At 36.6% G+C, this 15,384-nt stretch overlaps 1 protein-coding gene across 1 annotated transcript; it reads right to left on the reverse strand.

The window, feature by feature from the left end:
• Positions 1-12,687: 12,687 nt before the first annotated feature.
• Positions 12,688-14,028, reverse strand: LOC107565340 (transcription factor Maf-like). The gene has a single exon (XM_016250558.1). The coding sequence runs from the start codon at positions 13,663-13,665 to the stop codon at positions 12,697-12,699; it is 969 nt and encodes a 322-aa protein (XP_016106044.1). The 5' UTR covers positions 13,666-14,028; the 3' UTR covers positions 12,688-12,696.
• Positions 14,029-15,384: the final 1,356 nt, after the last annotated feature.

Consider the following 15,384-nt stretch of genomic DNA (forward strand, 5'->3'; position numbering starts at 1 on the left):
CCTCTGCTATTTTCAATTTACATGTTGCCCCTTGGTAATATTATTAGAAAATACGGGATTAGTTTCCACTGTTATGCTGATGATAATCAACTGTATCTCAATAAGACCAGATGAAACTTCTAAATGATCTAAGCTAACAGAGTGTGTTAAAAATGTATAAGATTGGATGACCAATAATTTTCTCCTGTTAAATTCAGATAAGACAGAGATATTACTTATTGGACCAAAAAACAGTACGCATAATCTCTTGGATTACAATTTGCAACTAGATGAATGTACTGTTACTTCTTCTACAGTCAAAAATCTGGGTGTTATATTAGATAGCAACTTGTCTTTTGAAAATCATATTTCCCATGTTACAAAAACAGCATTCTTCCATCTTAGAAACATTGCCAAGCTATGAAACATGTTACCTGTTTCTGATGCAGAAAAGCTAGTTCATGCATTCATGACCTCTAGACTGGACTATTGTAATGCACTGCTAGGTGGTTGTCCTGCATCTTCAGTAAACAAGCTACAGGTAGTCAAAAAAATAGCAGCGGCTAGAGTCCTTACCAGGTCAAGAAAATATGATCATATTACCCCAATTTTACAGTCTCTGCACTGGCTACCTATTAAGTTCTGTATCAGTTACAAAATATTATTACTTACCTATAAGGCCCTTAATGGGTTAGCTCCTGCGTACCTAACTAGTCTTCTACCACGCTACAATCCATCACGATCCCTAAGGTCGCAAAACTCTGGACTTTTGGTAGTACCTAGGATAGCAAAGTCCACTAAAGGAGGTAGAGCTTTTTCGCATTTGGCTCCCAAACTCTGGAATAGCCTTCCTGATAACGTCCGGGGTTCAGACACACTCTCTCTGTTTAAATCTAGATTAAAGACGCATCTCTTTGGCCAAGCATTCAAATAATGCATCTCATAATCTTGTACTGCAGTACTGCACATCATTATTCTTTAGCTTGGGTTAAACAAATAAATTTTGCTTGGTTGGAACAGCAGCTACGCTAATTATGTCTCTATTTGTTTCTCAGTTTTTTCCACGGGATATTAATTAGGATTTACATAAACTTCAGTCTGGATCCATAACACCTGAGAAGAGATGATGCCAATCCTTCAGAGGACCTCAGATGATGCCAACCCTGAAACAACATACAGAACTACCGAATTTTGCTATAAGTTTGATTACATCATAGAATAATTGCTGTTAATAGTTCATCGTCTGTCTGATTACGTCTTTAATTGATTTTTCCGTACATTTATGCCATATGTACATTAACTGACAATCACCACTGATAAGCTACTACTAAATATTGTAGAAACTTAATTTTCTGTAAAGTTTTTTTGCAACGATTTGTATCGTGAAAAGCGCTATTCAAATAAACTTGAATTGAATTGAAGTGTTGAGGTCTGTGTGTAACATTTTAAAGTTTTTTTTTTTCCTTTTTTTCAGTTTTTCCTTTTTTTCCGTTTCTGTCTCATCAACTGTTGCCTTTTGTATCGTGCAGTGGTGACAAGCAGTTGGACATTATATATATTAAAAAGTCATGGAAATTATTTGGTAAAAAAGTGAATACTGTATTACTGGCAGAAACAATTAAAAGTACATTCAAATTAATTAACTGAGATCATTTGCACATGTTTGGTATTTATTAACCAAATATAAAGCAATAAACAAGCACATAAACAAAAAAGTTATTTAATTTGAATTAAAATGACTGATTATGGCAAGGAAGAAGGGACTTCCCTAAAATTACAATTTGCAAACTTTTTGGAGAGTATTATTTTCTGTACAACTGTCCAGATGTACCTATAATGAGTTTGTGAAATGAATTAAACTCTCTAAAAGGTGGTAGACTACAGCTTTATAACACATGCCACAGAGCGCCTATCTAACCCACTTCTGAAGGTTCATGACTACATCTCTCTAATTGCGTCCCATTACCCTGCGGGCAGATGGGTTCTGGAAAACTCTATAATGACCTCACATTTCAACTTTTGGCAGGAAATAGTCATGACCTTAAAAAGAGCACAATAATTACCCAAACAAAAGGCACGTGAGGATACTGTACAGAAGATAGCAGATACCATGCTAGATGCCTTTTGTAAAACAGCACTTATGAAGAGATAGTTTAATTAGACACACAGAATAATACTAACAAGCAAATGATGGAAGTAGAGAGGCAGAGGAAGAGGGTCGCCCGCGGGCAGTGCTGGGGGAAACGGAGATGAAACTTCTCCTTGAATACATCTTACTAAATTCAGCTATTCAGCAAGTTTAGCTGATACCAAATACATGTTAAGTTGCAAAGTTTCTTTCTTTCTTTCATTCTTTCTATCTTTTTTTCTTTCGAAATAATAATAATAATAAAACATTAAACATAATTGCTTATTTGTACATAATTGTATTCTGATTTATGTATTTTTAATCATAGCTATTTAAAATGAAAAAAGCAGAAGGTTGATTCAAATAGGCATACATGCTTTCTTTTCATATTACATAACACATTACACTGCATCAACCACACACACACTGGTTTCCATGTTTTACATATATATATATATATATATATATATATATATGTGTGCTAACACTGTCCTCTCAGGGATTTGGTCATTTTCTCCTACCTCTGCAGTTACTGTGTCCTTTTGTCCCTCCACTGGTGTCTGAACTATTGCCACGTGCAGTGAAGGAGTCAGTGCAGCCCATGGGGTGTACTTTCTTCAACACGGAGTAACATGTAGGTTAACCGAAGATTTTATTTTATTTTTTTTTCCCCCACCTAAAAACAACTTGTAACGTCACAATCACCTTGATGCAGTGTGCATATGTTATATATATGCTAACTGACAAATGCAGATATTATATATATATATATATATAATATCTGCATTTGTCAGTTAGCATAATTTTAAAATGACCAGGTTCCAAAATGATGCATTTATATTGATGCATCTGAAGAGCCAAATAAGCTTTTTTTTTGTGAACAACCATTAAAGGTAAAGTGTGAAAAACACTGAAATAACCTAAAATATATATATATATATATATATATATATATATATATATATATATATATATATATATATAGTATATTATGAACATCTGTCCATTTTTTTTAAATCTTTGAAAAATATATCTGAAAATATAAGTTCTGTATTGAAATGTTTTTTCCTACTATAACGAAACTTACAGCAGAACAGGTTTTCCTTTAACACCGACCAAGACTTCCTAAATTTCAACCAGCAGCTGGTTCCATTCAAGAATGGAGCACCAAATGTCCAGATCATATCATTGACAACCATCATTATCAGTCTCTAAACCAGTGTTGTAGTACTCAAGGCCATTTTTTCATAGTCTTGGTCTTGTCATTGGAAGCATTTGGACTTCAAACTACAACATTGCCCTAAACATCCAAACAAACAAACAGACGGGGGCTTCAATATCGTTCTTAAAAAGCAATCACTGCCATCTGATTGTATGTGTATGTTAACTGCATTGTTAAAGTTAGGACTGTTTTACAAGACGCATCATACACAAAGGGTGTCCATTCCTGCTTCTGGAGGGCCACTATCCTGCAGAGTTTAGCTCCAACCACAATTAAACACACCTGAACCAGCTAATCAGTGTCTTACTAGGCATTCTAGAAACTTTTAGGCAGGTGTGCAGAGGCAAGTTGGAGATAAATGAATCAAGACAGTGGCCATCCAGGACCAAGTATGGACACCCTGTCATACACCTATGGTAAAACCACACTTATTGAATAACACCCACAATTACACAGGAAGCGGAGTCATGTGAAAAAAAAAGCTTCCGTTCTAAAGACAAGCATCATTCTCCTTTCACACTCAGCTTACATGAAAAGGCTACTCATTGTTCACTTGTGTTTTCTCATATATATGAATAAAGTCACATATACTGTTTACTAGAACAACATTCACTAAGCTGGTCTCAGTCCTAGTGTCGAAATCCTCTAAAATGTTGTATTCTCAGTCAGTATAATGAGATAGAAAGACAGGTTCAAACCCAATGTTTGTGTAACATCCTATCTAAGATGCCGTCATTGTGTCACGATAACCCACAGTTTTGTGTGTGTGATAACAGAGCAGGTTTATGGAAGACACCTATCATCATGTTTTTCATTTCTGTGTTCTCTGTGTCCTGTCATTCCTAAGTGTTTATCCAGCACATTTCCTCGGCCGCCTTTAAAGGGCAACTAATTCACAGCCGCTCTGATGGCTGTTGGAAACAACAGCACTTAAAGCACTTCATTGAACGCTGATTTGTCCTTGTCATCTCCGACAGCTCCGTCTCATTTTTCCCTGACGAAGTTAAGTGAGGCTGGAGCCTGGCCAGCCCTGATCCTGTGCTCTACTTAAAGACAATGGGGACGGGAACACAGAGCATTATGGGAAGGGCGGCATGACATTAACATCTCATCCTCATTATGCAGATTAGTATGAGGGAGATAGAGGAAAGGGAACGTGCTAAATGGACATTGGATACGAAGGGATGGGAAACTAAAGGGTAAACCTTCATCAGACCTCCTCACAAAGATTCAAGAACAACTTGGTGAACTCTTTACCTTGTTAATCTTATAAAGGTGAAGAGTGGAAGTTTTTGTACTAGTCAAATAATTGATCATATTCCACCTTAATATGCAGAGACAACTATAACTAAATAATTCCTAGGTGGAAACATAAGTGGAAACAATGTTACTCTGTGGTACTGTGCCATTTATTTGATCATTAAAAATTGATCTGTTTGTTTATTTATTAATCAATTAATTTATTTATTTATTAGGCCTTTTTTGTCATTTATAATTTAATGAATTAGTAAAAGAACAGACAGGAAATACCGCATAGACGCCCGCATACATAAGAACCGCTGCACATCACTATGTGGGCATATATAGTCTGATCTAGAGCAGCTTTGAATATGACTCATCCATTTGAATAGACTTTTTTTTAGAAAAAGCCTAAAAATATCAATTTTCTCAAGCTTTTTTTAGATCTGCATTTTGCACTTAAGGGGTTGACAGAATGTTTTTTTTTTTTTTTTTCCGAGGACCATCATGTAGGGACAGCGAGCAGCCAGTGGCCCATTGGTTTGTCTCCTGTATTGACAGAGTAAACCATCCAATCACAATGCGCTATAGACGGAGCGATGAAGTATTTTGCTCCGCAGATATAAAGATCGCATCACCCCAACTTCTTCCTCGTCGGCATTTCCCACGTTTTCACAGCAGCATTATCAAGATCAGGCTTGCTCTGCGGTGAGTGATGCGGACCAAAGAGCAAGGCAGGAGGAGAAGAAGAGAGTAGTTGAATCGGTAAAGTGCTTGATAGGGACTCGCAACGGAGGCAGGCATCTAACCTATCCTAATGTGTGTGCGCGCCATGATGTGTAGAATACGTAAACACTTTTTAATAAAACTTAAATTCGTCCCCAGCGATTTTTTTGGCCAAGTCAAGTCAAGTGTGTTCATAGAGGTTTCCATGGGCCAATGCCCATGTTTTTTTATTTATTTATTTTTTATTTAAAAAGACACGATATTGTCGGACCTGACGTTTTATTCTTATCCAAAACAAGATGTGATATGAGTGTGTTACATGGGCTACATACACTACCAGTCAACATTTTTTTGAGTAGTAAGAAAGAGCCAATAGAAAGATCAAAAGATCAGCATTTATCTGAAATAAAAAGTTTTTGTAACATTATACATATACCATTAAAATGCTTGGAGTCAGTATAATTTTGTTTTGTTTTTTTGGGGGGAAATGATAGAAATTAATTCTTTTATTTAGCAAGGATGCTTTAAATTGATCAAAAGTGATGATAAGAATAAATGACATTTTATAATATATTCAAATAGAAAACAGTTATCTTAAATAGTAAAAATATTTCACGAGATTACTGCTTTTGCTGTATTTTGGATCAAATAAATGCAGGCTTGGTGAGCAGAAAATAATTATTTAAAAAACATTAAAAATCTTACTGTTCAAAAACTTTTGACTGCTCATGTGGAGAGATTGCACTATGAGCTGAAATTATATTATTAAACACTATTATATTATGTAATATTTCTGTCAGAGATAAACAGTCAGAGACATTAAAAAAACTTGTTAATACTTGATTAATCTGCACTTAAAAAAAAGCTTCATCTGACAGTATTATTTTTCTGATTAATAGGTTCCACCGAGGTGTGCATCCATAATGAAATAACAGAAGACACAGCAATCTATTCTTCAATATCTATTTTTTCAATCTAGTTTTACAGTAACAGTTTTTTTTGAGAAAGTAAAAATGCAGAAAGTTTCCTGTAAGGGGTAGGTTTAGGTGTTGGGTTGGTGTAGGGTGATAGAAAATACGGTTTGTACAGTATAAAAATCATTACGCTTATAGAGAATCTCTACAAGGATAGCTGACCAGACTGTGTGTGTGTGTGTGTGTGTGTGTATGTCTGGGAATTTTCAGTGTACACATATGCCATGTAGTCTAATAGTTATTATATAATAGTTATTTTCCACTGTGCAGTCCACATTCAAGCTCTTTTAAGGCACATAATTACTTCACAATGAAATTAAATAATTTTTACACTTCATTTTTATTGTATTATTTTTTTTTTATTTATTCTTTATTATTATTATTATTATTTTTTTAAGTAGTCAAAAGTGTGTCAGTACGTTGTATGATGTGTGAGCATTGACATGCATTTTATGCAATTCCACTACAATATAATGTACGCATTAAACTCCAAAATCATATTTTAATCTCATTTTGATTTTAATTCTAACTGACATACAGTCATGATAAATGATCGCTTCAAAACAGCGTTCAGGATGCCGTTCATCACAGAAATAGAATATTCTGTCTGGAAGGAAACATAAAAAAGTTAGATAATCTAAAATTGTAAGGCTATGTCAAACCTAAATTTACCTGACACATAGGACGAGCTCAGTGTAATACTTTGACTGCTCAAGACACACGCACACTGCACCCTTTACCCAGGAACAGGATGAGGAAAAAAAAAAAAGTGTGAAAGAAAATTAGATGTTTCACAGAAACGAAAGAACTGCGTGTAAGGGCCATACATTATGTAGAGGATCTGAATTTCACCGTTTTTCTTTTTATTCTCAGTTGCCTAAATGTCTAAATTGCCAATATGAGAGAAACCTATAAAAAAGATAAGAGGTAATATATTCAATGTTTGTCTGTAGATAAAATAAAACAATTAAGCAAATTAACCCCTATTAAATTAATTTAATGGATACTGACAAACAAATATTATAGCATTCACATTAAAGGCTCAACACTACATTTGTTAGGTACATTGCAAATATAAATATAAATTACTCAAGTGTGTTGAAATGTTCGTTGTCAACTGGTTAAATTAGATTAGATGATTTTACATATCACCCAGAAAAAGCCTGGAAATATTCTCTCTCTACATGTATGTTTCTGAGAGTTTATTGACACACTTATCAACACTTTAAAAAAACAAAAAAAAAAACAATAAGGAAGCTGTCAAATTTATTCTACTGAATTTATGTGATATTTATCTAAACTGATGTTCATTATACATCAAATGTTTTTCATTGTAAACTAAATTATTATTCATTTAAATCTGCATGTCACTGCCCAAATAAAAGACTAAGTAAATACTTTTAATCCAAAGATGTCTCACTTGCTCTCTGTATCATACATGCATCATCTTCATCTTTATTGTGTCTGTGCATCGCTGGAAAACCCCAATACTCTGACACACAGTTTCAAAGTGTGTGCACATCTTTCCGAAAGCTCTCTCAAGTTTACCCGCGTCACTCACAAGCCAAAAGACTTCCAAAACTGAACTGTTAATCTGTCTATCTATCTATCTATCATGACGTAACATGTACACCAAATTCTAATAAAGCTTCAATACAGCCTGCAATGTGCATGGGTGACCGTGTGATTGCATTAAGTCAACTAATCAAAATAATGCAAAATCGGTGGGCAAATTTGTTGAGCAAAGCTGCTAGTTGTTAGATGATTAAAAGTGAAAATGGATGAAAGGTAGCTGCGGATCCATAGGAAGAGTGTCATGCCTATGTGCGTATGTGTTTGACTTAAGGACTGGCACAGGAAATGAATAAGGTCTCCCCCGAGGGTAAAGATCTTTGTTATGACTGTGCACGTTTCTACATCTCGCTCACTGACCTCCTCTGTACACACATACACTCAAATTCTGAAATACACCTTCACTAAGGCCTGAGCTCGCTCTTGCGGAGACTCAATAAGAGTAGAACATTCATTGATTCAGTTAACTGATTTTTACTTTTTTCTTCCACATTAAATAATATAGAAAATAATAAGAATTAAATAAACATATTTTCAAAATTGAGGATCATAACAGCCCAGCTGTAACAACATTAATACATTTCAAATTTAAGAAAGCAGATAAGATCATAATAATGTCAAGTTACAGTTTGTGCTTTCCTTAATTTCTACAGTGCACACTGAGTTTAAGGAGATGTCTAGGGTTTTGCCAACTCAAAGTACTGAAATATGTGCACATAAGAGAGAGATTTGTAACAAATTGCAGTTTTCGCATGCATGCTAAAAGCCCAGTTTGGACACAGCTGCAGCCATACAGATTCATGATTTATAATTTTTACATGGCTCAAGTCAGCCCCTTTCTGAGCGATTAATCATTGGGAAAATCATTTCAACTCTCCAGTTATACTCTCTCGCCCGATCTCTTGTTCCCTCCTCCACACCTCTTGTTTCAGGAGAGGTACAAAATTGAGGATCATAACAGCCCAGCTGTAACAACAAGATTTTAAGTAACTTAAAGCGCAGTGTTTTAGGACAACATTAATACATTTCAAATTTAAGAAAGCAGATAAGATCATAATAATGTCAAGTTACAGTTTGTGCTTTCCTTAATTTCTACAGTGCACACTGAGTTTAAGGAGATGTCTAGGGTTTTGCCAACTCAAAGTACTGAAATATGTGCACATAAGAGAGAGATTTGTAACAAATTGCAGTTTTCGCATGCATGCTAAAAGCCCAGTTTGGACACAGCTGCAGCCATACAGATTCATGATTTATAATTTTTACATGGCTCAAGTCAGCCCCTTTCTGAGCGATTAATCATTGGGGAAATCATTTCAACTCTCCAGCTATACTCTCTCGCCCGATCTCCTGTTCCCTCCTCTACAGCTCTTGTTTCAGGAGAGGTGGACGACAAAGCCGTCTCCTTCACATGGAGGAACGACACAAAATTAGTAATTAGAGAACAAATCTCAGAACAAACTGACCACTGTTAATCTTGATGAAGATTAAATGTATCTGTAATGTATCTGTATCTGTAATGGCATAAAAGGGATATATATGAAGAGTTCAGATGCAAAAGCCTCTAAATGCCGTCTGAAATCTTCTTCTAAAATGAGCATTTTTATCAGGCCCCTCATTTTAGATGAAAATTTCAGATGGCACTTAGAGGCTTTTGCATCTGAACTCTTCATATATATATTTTCAAAATTGAGGATCATAACAGCGCAGCTGTAACAACATTAATACATTTCAAATTTAAGAAAGCAGATAAGATCATAATAATGTCAAGTTACAGTTTGTGCTTTCCTTAATTTCTACAGTGCACACTGAGTTTAAGGAGATGTCTAGGGTTTTGCCAACTCAAAGTACTGAAATATGTGCACATAAGAGAGAGATTTGTAACAAATTGCAGTTTTCGCATGCATGCTAAAAGCCCAGTTTGGACACAGCTGCAGCCATACAGATTCATGATTTATAATTTTTACATGGCTCAAGTCAGCCCCTTTCTGAGCGATTAATCATTGGGGAAATCATTTCAACTCTCCAGCTATACTCTCTCGCCCGATCTCCTGTTCCCTCCTCTACAGCTCTTGTTTCAGGAGAGGTGGACGACAAAGCCGTCTCCTTCACATGGAGGAACGACACAAAATTAGTAATTAGAGAACAAATCTCAGAACAAACTGACCACTGTTAATCTTGATGAAGATTAAATGTATCTGTAATGTATCTGTATCTGTAATGGCATAAAAGGGATATATATGAAGAGTTCAGATGCAAAAGCCTCTAAATGCCGTCTGAAATCTTCTTCTAAAATGAGCATTTTTATCAGGCCCCTCATTTTAGATGAAAATTTCAGATGGCACTTAGAGGCTTTTGCATCTGAACTCTTCATATATATATATATATATATATATATAAGATTATATCCTTTAGTTTTCAGCAAAGCCATGACGGGTGTCTTTTAAATTAGCGTTCTAGATAAGATTCCAATATGCAATATATAATTTGCTACAAGCTACATTTAGTGCAACTCTTTCCAAATAGGTCAGATTTTATATCAGACTTTTTTTTTCTAAATGCATGATTTTCCATGTTGACTTAAAATTCGACTTTAATACTTTGGTTTTAAAATACAGCAAACGGCTGTTCCAGGAGTTTCAAGGACTGTTCTGTGCAACACAGCACACACAACCTGCACCCAGTTAAAAGGGATAGCTTTTTTATCAATTAATCCACAATTTCTCTTGTGCGTTACTAAAGAAAGATAGAAAGGTGACACCTACAGTGGCGCTATAACTTCATTCTAAACATAAAGCAAAGTCCATTGAATTGAGATGGTGTTGAACTTTGGAATGTTCCAGCGTTGTCTGCCATAAAATGCATTATTTAAACTCTATCAAACATTATGTGATAAAAGCTCTGTAATCCTGTAGTCTTTTCCAAAGAATACTTGTGAGATTATGAGATAGTGTTTGTATAAAGCTTTAGAAAATTAGCACTTTGTGATGTTAACAAATAGTTGTATTTTGAGCCAAACAACTACATGATATGAGCAAATGCTGTTTACATAGTTTCAGTCTGAATCTTGCGCTAGACAGTCTATTTTTAAGATGACAAACATGTTGTGCGCAATGCAAGCACTGGATAAGACTAATAAAAACAGGCTACTAACAATAACTATGATTTAAACAACTAATACAATTTTTTTATAAAACTTTAAAAAACAACCCAGAGAAAGCAGACTTGAAGTGGCCCAAATTGCATTTTATTGCATATCATTATAATTGTATTAAAAGAAAATAAGCATATATGAACATCACATATGGTTAGTGGGTAAAATAATTTTGCACAGCAAAATATATATGAAAAAAATAATAATTAACAGTTTTAAGAATTTATTGATGAACGGTATATCCTGATTTTATACAAGCAGGGTATCAATCCCTGACCATAAAACAATGTCCAGACATTTTAATATTGATTACTACATTATTGCCATGTAAATAATTAATTAATGTATTAACAACATAACAAAGAAAGAAAGAAAGAAAGAAAGAGAATTGAGTCCTGCTTGACAATATATATATATATATATATATATATATATATATATATACAAGATTATATCCTTTAGTTTTCAGCAAAGCCATGATGGGTGCCTTTTAAATTAGCGTTCTCGATAAGATTCCAATATGCAATATATAATTTGCTACAAGCTACATTTAGTGCAACTCATTCCAAATAGGTCAGATTTTATATCAGACATTTATTTTTTCTAAATGCATGATTTTCCATGTTGACTTAAAATTCTACTTTAATACTTTGGTTTTAAAATACAGTAAATGGCAGGCTACAATAGGAACTACAACTGTCAAACTGTTGTTTTCATTGCAAGTACATGCTGCAAAAAGCTCAAGTTACGCATTATAAAAATCCAGCTGTATGCAAACTTGGAGCCTTCCCAAACTTCTACCAAAAAAAAAACAGGCAACATCTAAACTCCAAGTCACCTTCTTCGTGTCAACCTGTGGCATGAAGTACCTCTAACTGTTCTTATATGATGAAAAAAAGTAGTTCATTCCAGAGTTATCAAAATGCAAAGGTTTGACATTAAATACACAAACCGCTTTTAGCAACAACACTTAAGTCCCAGAGGGAGAATTCCTTTTAGAAACCAGGTCCTTGTTCTCTCCCTCGCAACACTGCTTCCAGTTGGCTCTCAACAGAGAATTAACTGTATGGATCAACTTTTTCATGGGGAGGATGATGGCATGATGCTCCTTTCACTTTTTTAGTCCGTATTCCAAAAAAAGTGATTGGGAAATGAAATAAATGTATGAGTGCCATGCTGAGCAGAAGTTCTTTTCCAAGTAGAAGTTCATTTTCAAGCACATAAAAAACAGAGGGGGAATAAAAAACAAACAAAAAGACCATACATGTCCAGCATGCAGGCACTTCAATGACATGTCTCTTTATATAGTCAATAGATTATCATGTAAAGTCACAAAACAGCAAGCAGAAGGCATGAGATGATAATGGAGGGGGGGGGGGGGAATCCTTGGACTTTGGCAAAAGTGCAAAAATATATATGTAAAAATAAAAATAGCAAACTTTCATATTTGGCAAAAAAAATGCAAAAGTTGAATGAAGGTCAACATCATGAGTGTATATGCATACACATCAAAATATTAAGTAATTTAGAGAATAATATAAATGTGTATATTCAATTTGGTTGTACAACAAGTCTCCAAAACTCAAGAACTGACTTCAGTTCTTAAAAAAAAAAAAGCCAGCCTTGTTCTAGCAACCCCCAAAACTGAAAAACAAAACTTTGAAAAACTTTTTTTTTTTTTTTTTTTTAAGGCTTTTTAGGAAACTCACATGAAAAACTCCGGGGATGAGGGGTTGTTGTCGCTGCTCGACGAGTTTTCTCGGAAGCCGCTGCTCACGAGCTTCTCGTACTTCTCTTTGTACGCGTCTCTCTCACGCACCAGTCTGGAGATCTCTTGTTTGAGGTGGTCCACCTGCTGCATGAGCTGGGTCTTCTCGCCCTCCAATACGTGCTTCTGTTGGACCCTCTTGTAGCGACACGACTGGGCATAGCCTCTGTTTTTGAGGGTTCTCCTCTTCTGTTTGAGTCGGATCACCTCCTCTTTGCTGACGCCGCGCAGCTGCCGGTTGAGCTCCCGCACGGACATGGTAACGAGTTGCTCGTCCGAGAAGCAGTCATCCAGGTGGGAGTGCTGGTGGTGGGTGGCAGAGGAGTTGTTGCTGGACTGGACCCCTGGGGTTTGGTGCTGCTGGTGGTGGCTGTGGTGATGATGGTGGTGAGGTGCCCCATTCTGCGCTGCAGCGGCGGCAATGACTGCGGACACCACCGCGGCGGCGGATCCCATCTCCTCCCCGGCCATGGCGCCTCCCGCGCCGCCTGCGCTACTGAATTGCTGCCCTCTCGCATAGCCGTCGAAGCTCTGGAGCGGATGGGTGCTGCTGATCAGCGCTTCAACCGCGTCCTCGGGACTGAAGCCCAACGCCTCCGGGTTGAGCTGCTGCTGATAGCCGGTCATCCAGTAGAAATCCTCCAGGTGCGCCTTCTGCTCGCTCCCGGAGCCAGGGCTGGGCGCCGAGAAGCTTGGAGAAGGTGGAACCGAGCTGCAGGGCGTGCTCATCGGGGTGGAAGACAGAGAGCCCCCGGCGATCAGGCGGCTGCACTGGCTGATGCTGCGATCGGGCTCCAGTGGCTCTTTCTTCACCTCAAACTTCATCAGATCGAAGTCATTAACATATTCCATGGCCAGGGGACCGGTGGGCAGGTCGGAGCTGCTCAGTGCCAGCTCTGATGCCATTCTCTTGCTGCTGACCGTCCTCCAGAGCGGGTGAAAAGCAGCTGTCAAAGCGGGCTGGGTCGGGAGAGAGTGAGCCAGCTTGATGATGTTTAAATGCTTCACTCTTAGCAGGAAAACAGACACCTCACAGGACTTTGCACTGCTCTCCTAACTCCAGATTATGAGCTCTCGTTGGCACAGTCTATTGCAAAGATGCATCGGATTTCGTTCTCCTCTCTTTTCAAGTGAATTTCGGAGGCCTTGGATTTCAAACATTTAACACTTTGCTGACTCCTCATGAGCAGACACCATCGTGGTCAAACGGGTGAGTGGAAGGTAAAATAATTGCTCTTGCTTACACAGATCGAGCTGAGAGCGTTTTTAAACTCGACACACTACAGTACAGTTTAAAAGCATTGCTGAGTTTTATAGCTGCCGTGACGTAAGGTTCGGAGCGAGGCAGCGAGCCAATGGGGTTGCTGAATCTTAGAGCTACTTAACATGAGTTCGGAAACCAAAACTTTTCTCGTCAGCTGACTGTCATTTTGGAAATGCTGGAGGAAAGAGCTGAATGGACTTCGAACGTTTAACTCTTTCGTCCTTCCCTTTTTCAAAATGCTCAATTCTGTTACTTTAGTAACACGAGTGTCTGGACGCTGTGTTTCTGTGGAGGTTTTTATTTTTTTACCTTTCTAATATTATGCAGTTAGTAGGATCGTAGGATAAGTCAGGAGGATAACAGCTGATTTTTCGACATAATCATTATAAAACAATTACTTAATGTCTAACTTAAATTAATGTTGTGTCTGAATTAACATGTAAATAGTCATACACAACACATAAACCCTAAGTTATAATTCAAAATTATTGTCGTTATTATTTAATAAATTAAATAATTTCAATTAATACAATTATTTGCAAATGATTAAAGTTAGGGATGTTTTTGGATAAATGGGCCTTTTGAAAACTCAACAGTGCCACCTCTTGGATAAAAAGAGAAATGTGTGTGCGTGCGTGTGTGTGTGTGTGTGTGTGTAGGTACCTACTTAATCAGAACGTAGTTTTGGGACACATTTGTACAGAAGTGAGCAAAAATCTGACAAAACCCCCCAAAATACATTTTGGGACATCCACATTTTTTTAAAGCAGTATAAAATAAAGTAAATAAAGTTTTGTTTTAGTAGTTATCTTATAGTACTTATAACTCACTCACTATTAATAGAAGTCAACAGAAGTGTGTGTGTGTGTGTTGGGGGAGGTGGGGGATATACCAAGCCTTTGTGTAATGTAACCTACTGGAAAGTGAAATTTTATACTGACGTTTATGTAGATATGAATGAATGGGATAGATGTCATTACAGTTTCAACGATGCAGAGAGCTTAAGTAATTTCTAAACCAGGTCAAAATAGATCCTAAAGGTAACAGTTGCACATTTGCATTAAAAATGCACCCTTTTCACTGTAAGTCAGACCTGGACTACATTAGGCTGTAGTTCAGTGATCAACCAAATGATTCAAGCATAGATCAAGAGAACAGCTATAAAACTTGTTTATCAGTTCTGTGAGATCTGCCTCATCTAGTCATATATTAAACTACTCTTCTGTTCATTGCTCTTTTACTGGAGGTCAGGGGTTGATTCCGGCAGTATTTCTTAGTGATTTGTCTTTCCGTTTTATTTTGTATGTATTCAGTTATCAGGAGCACATTATAAAGTCATTTTTGCTTTGCATAATATACCT

Source organism: Sinocyclocheilus grahami, unplaced genomic scaffold, assembly GCF_001515645.1.
Source record: "Sinocyclocheilus grahami isolate Dianchi unplaced genomic scaffold, SAMN03320097.WGS_v1.1 scaffold995.1, whole genome shotgun sequence".
Classification (NCBI taxonomy): domain Eukaryota; kingdom Metazoa; phylum Chordata; class Actinopteri; order Cypriniformes; family Cyprinidae; genus Sinocyclocheilus; species Sinocyclocheilus grahami.

Coding starts and splice junctions, on each gene's coding strand:
- LOC107565340 (XM_016250558.1), bottom strand. CDS start 13,665: ATGGCATCAGAGCTGGCACTGAGCAGCTCCGACCTGCCCACCGGTCCC.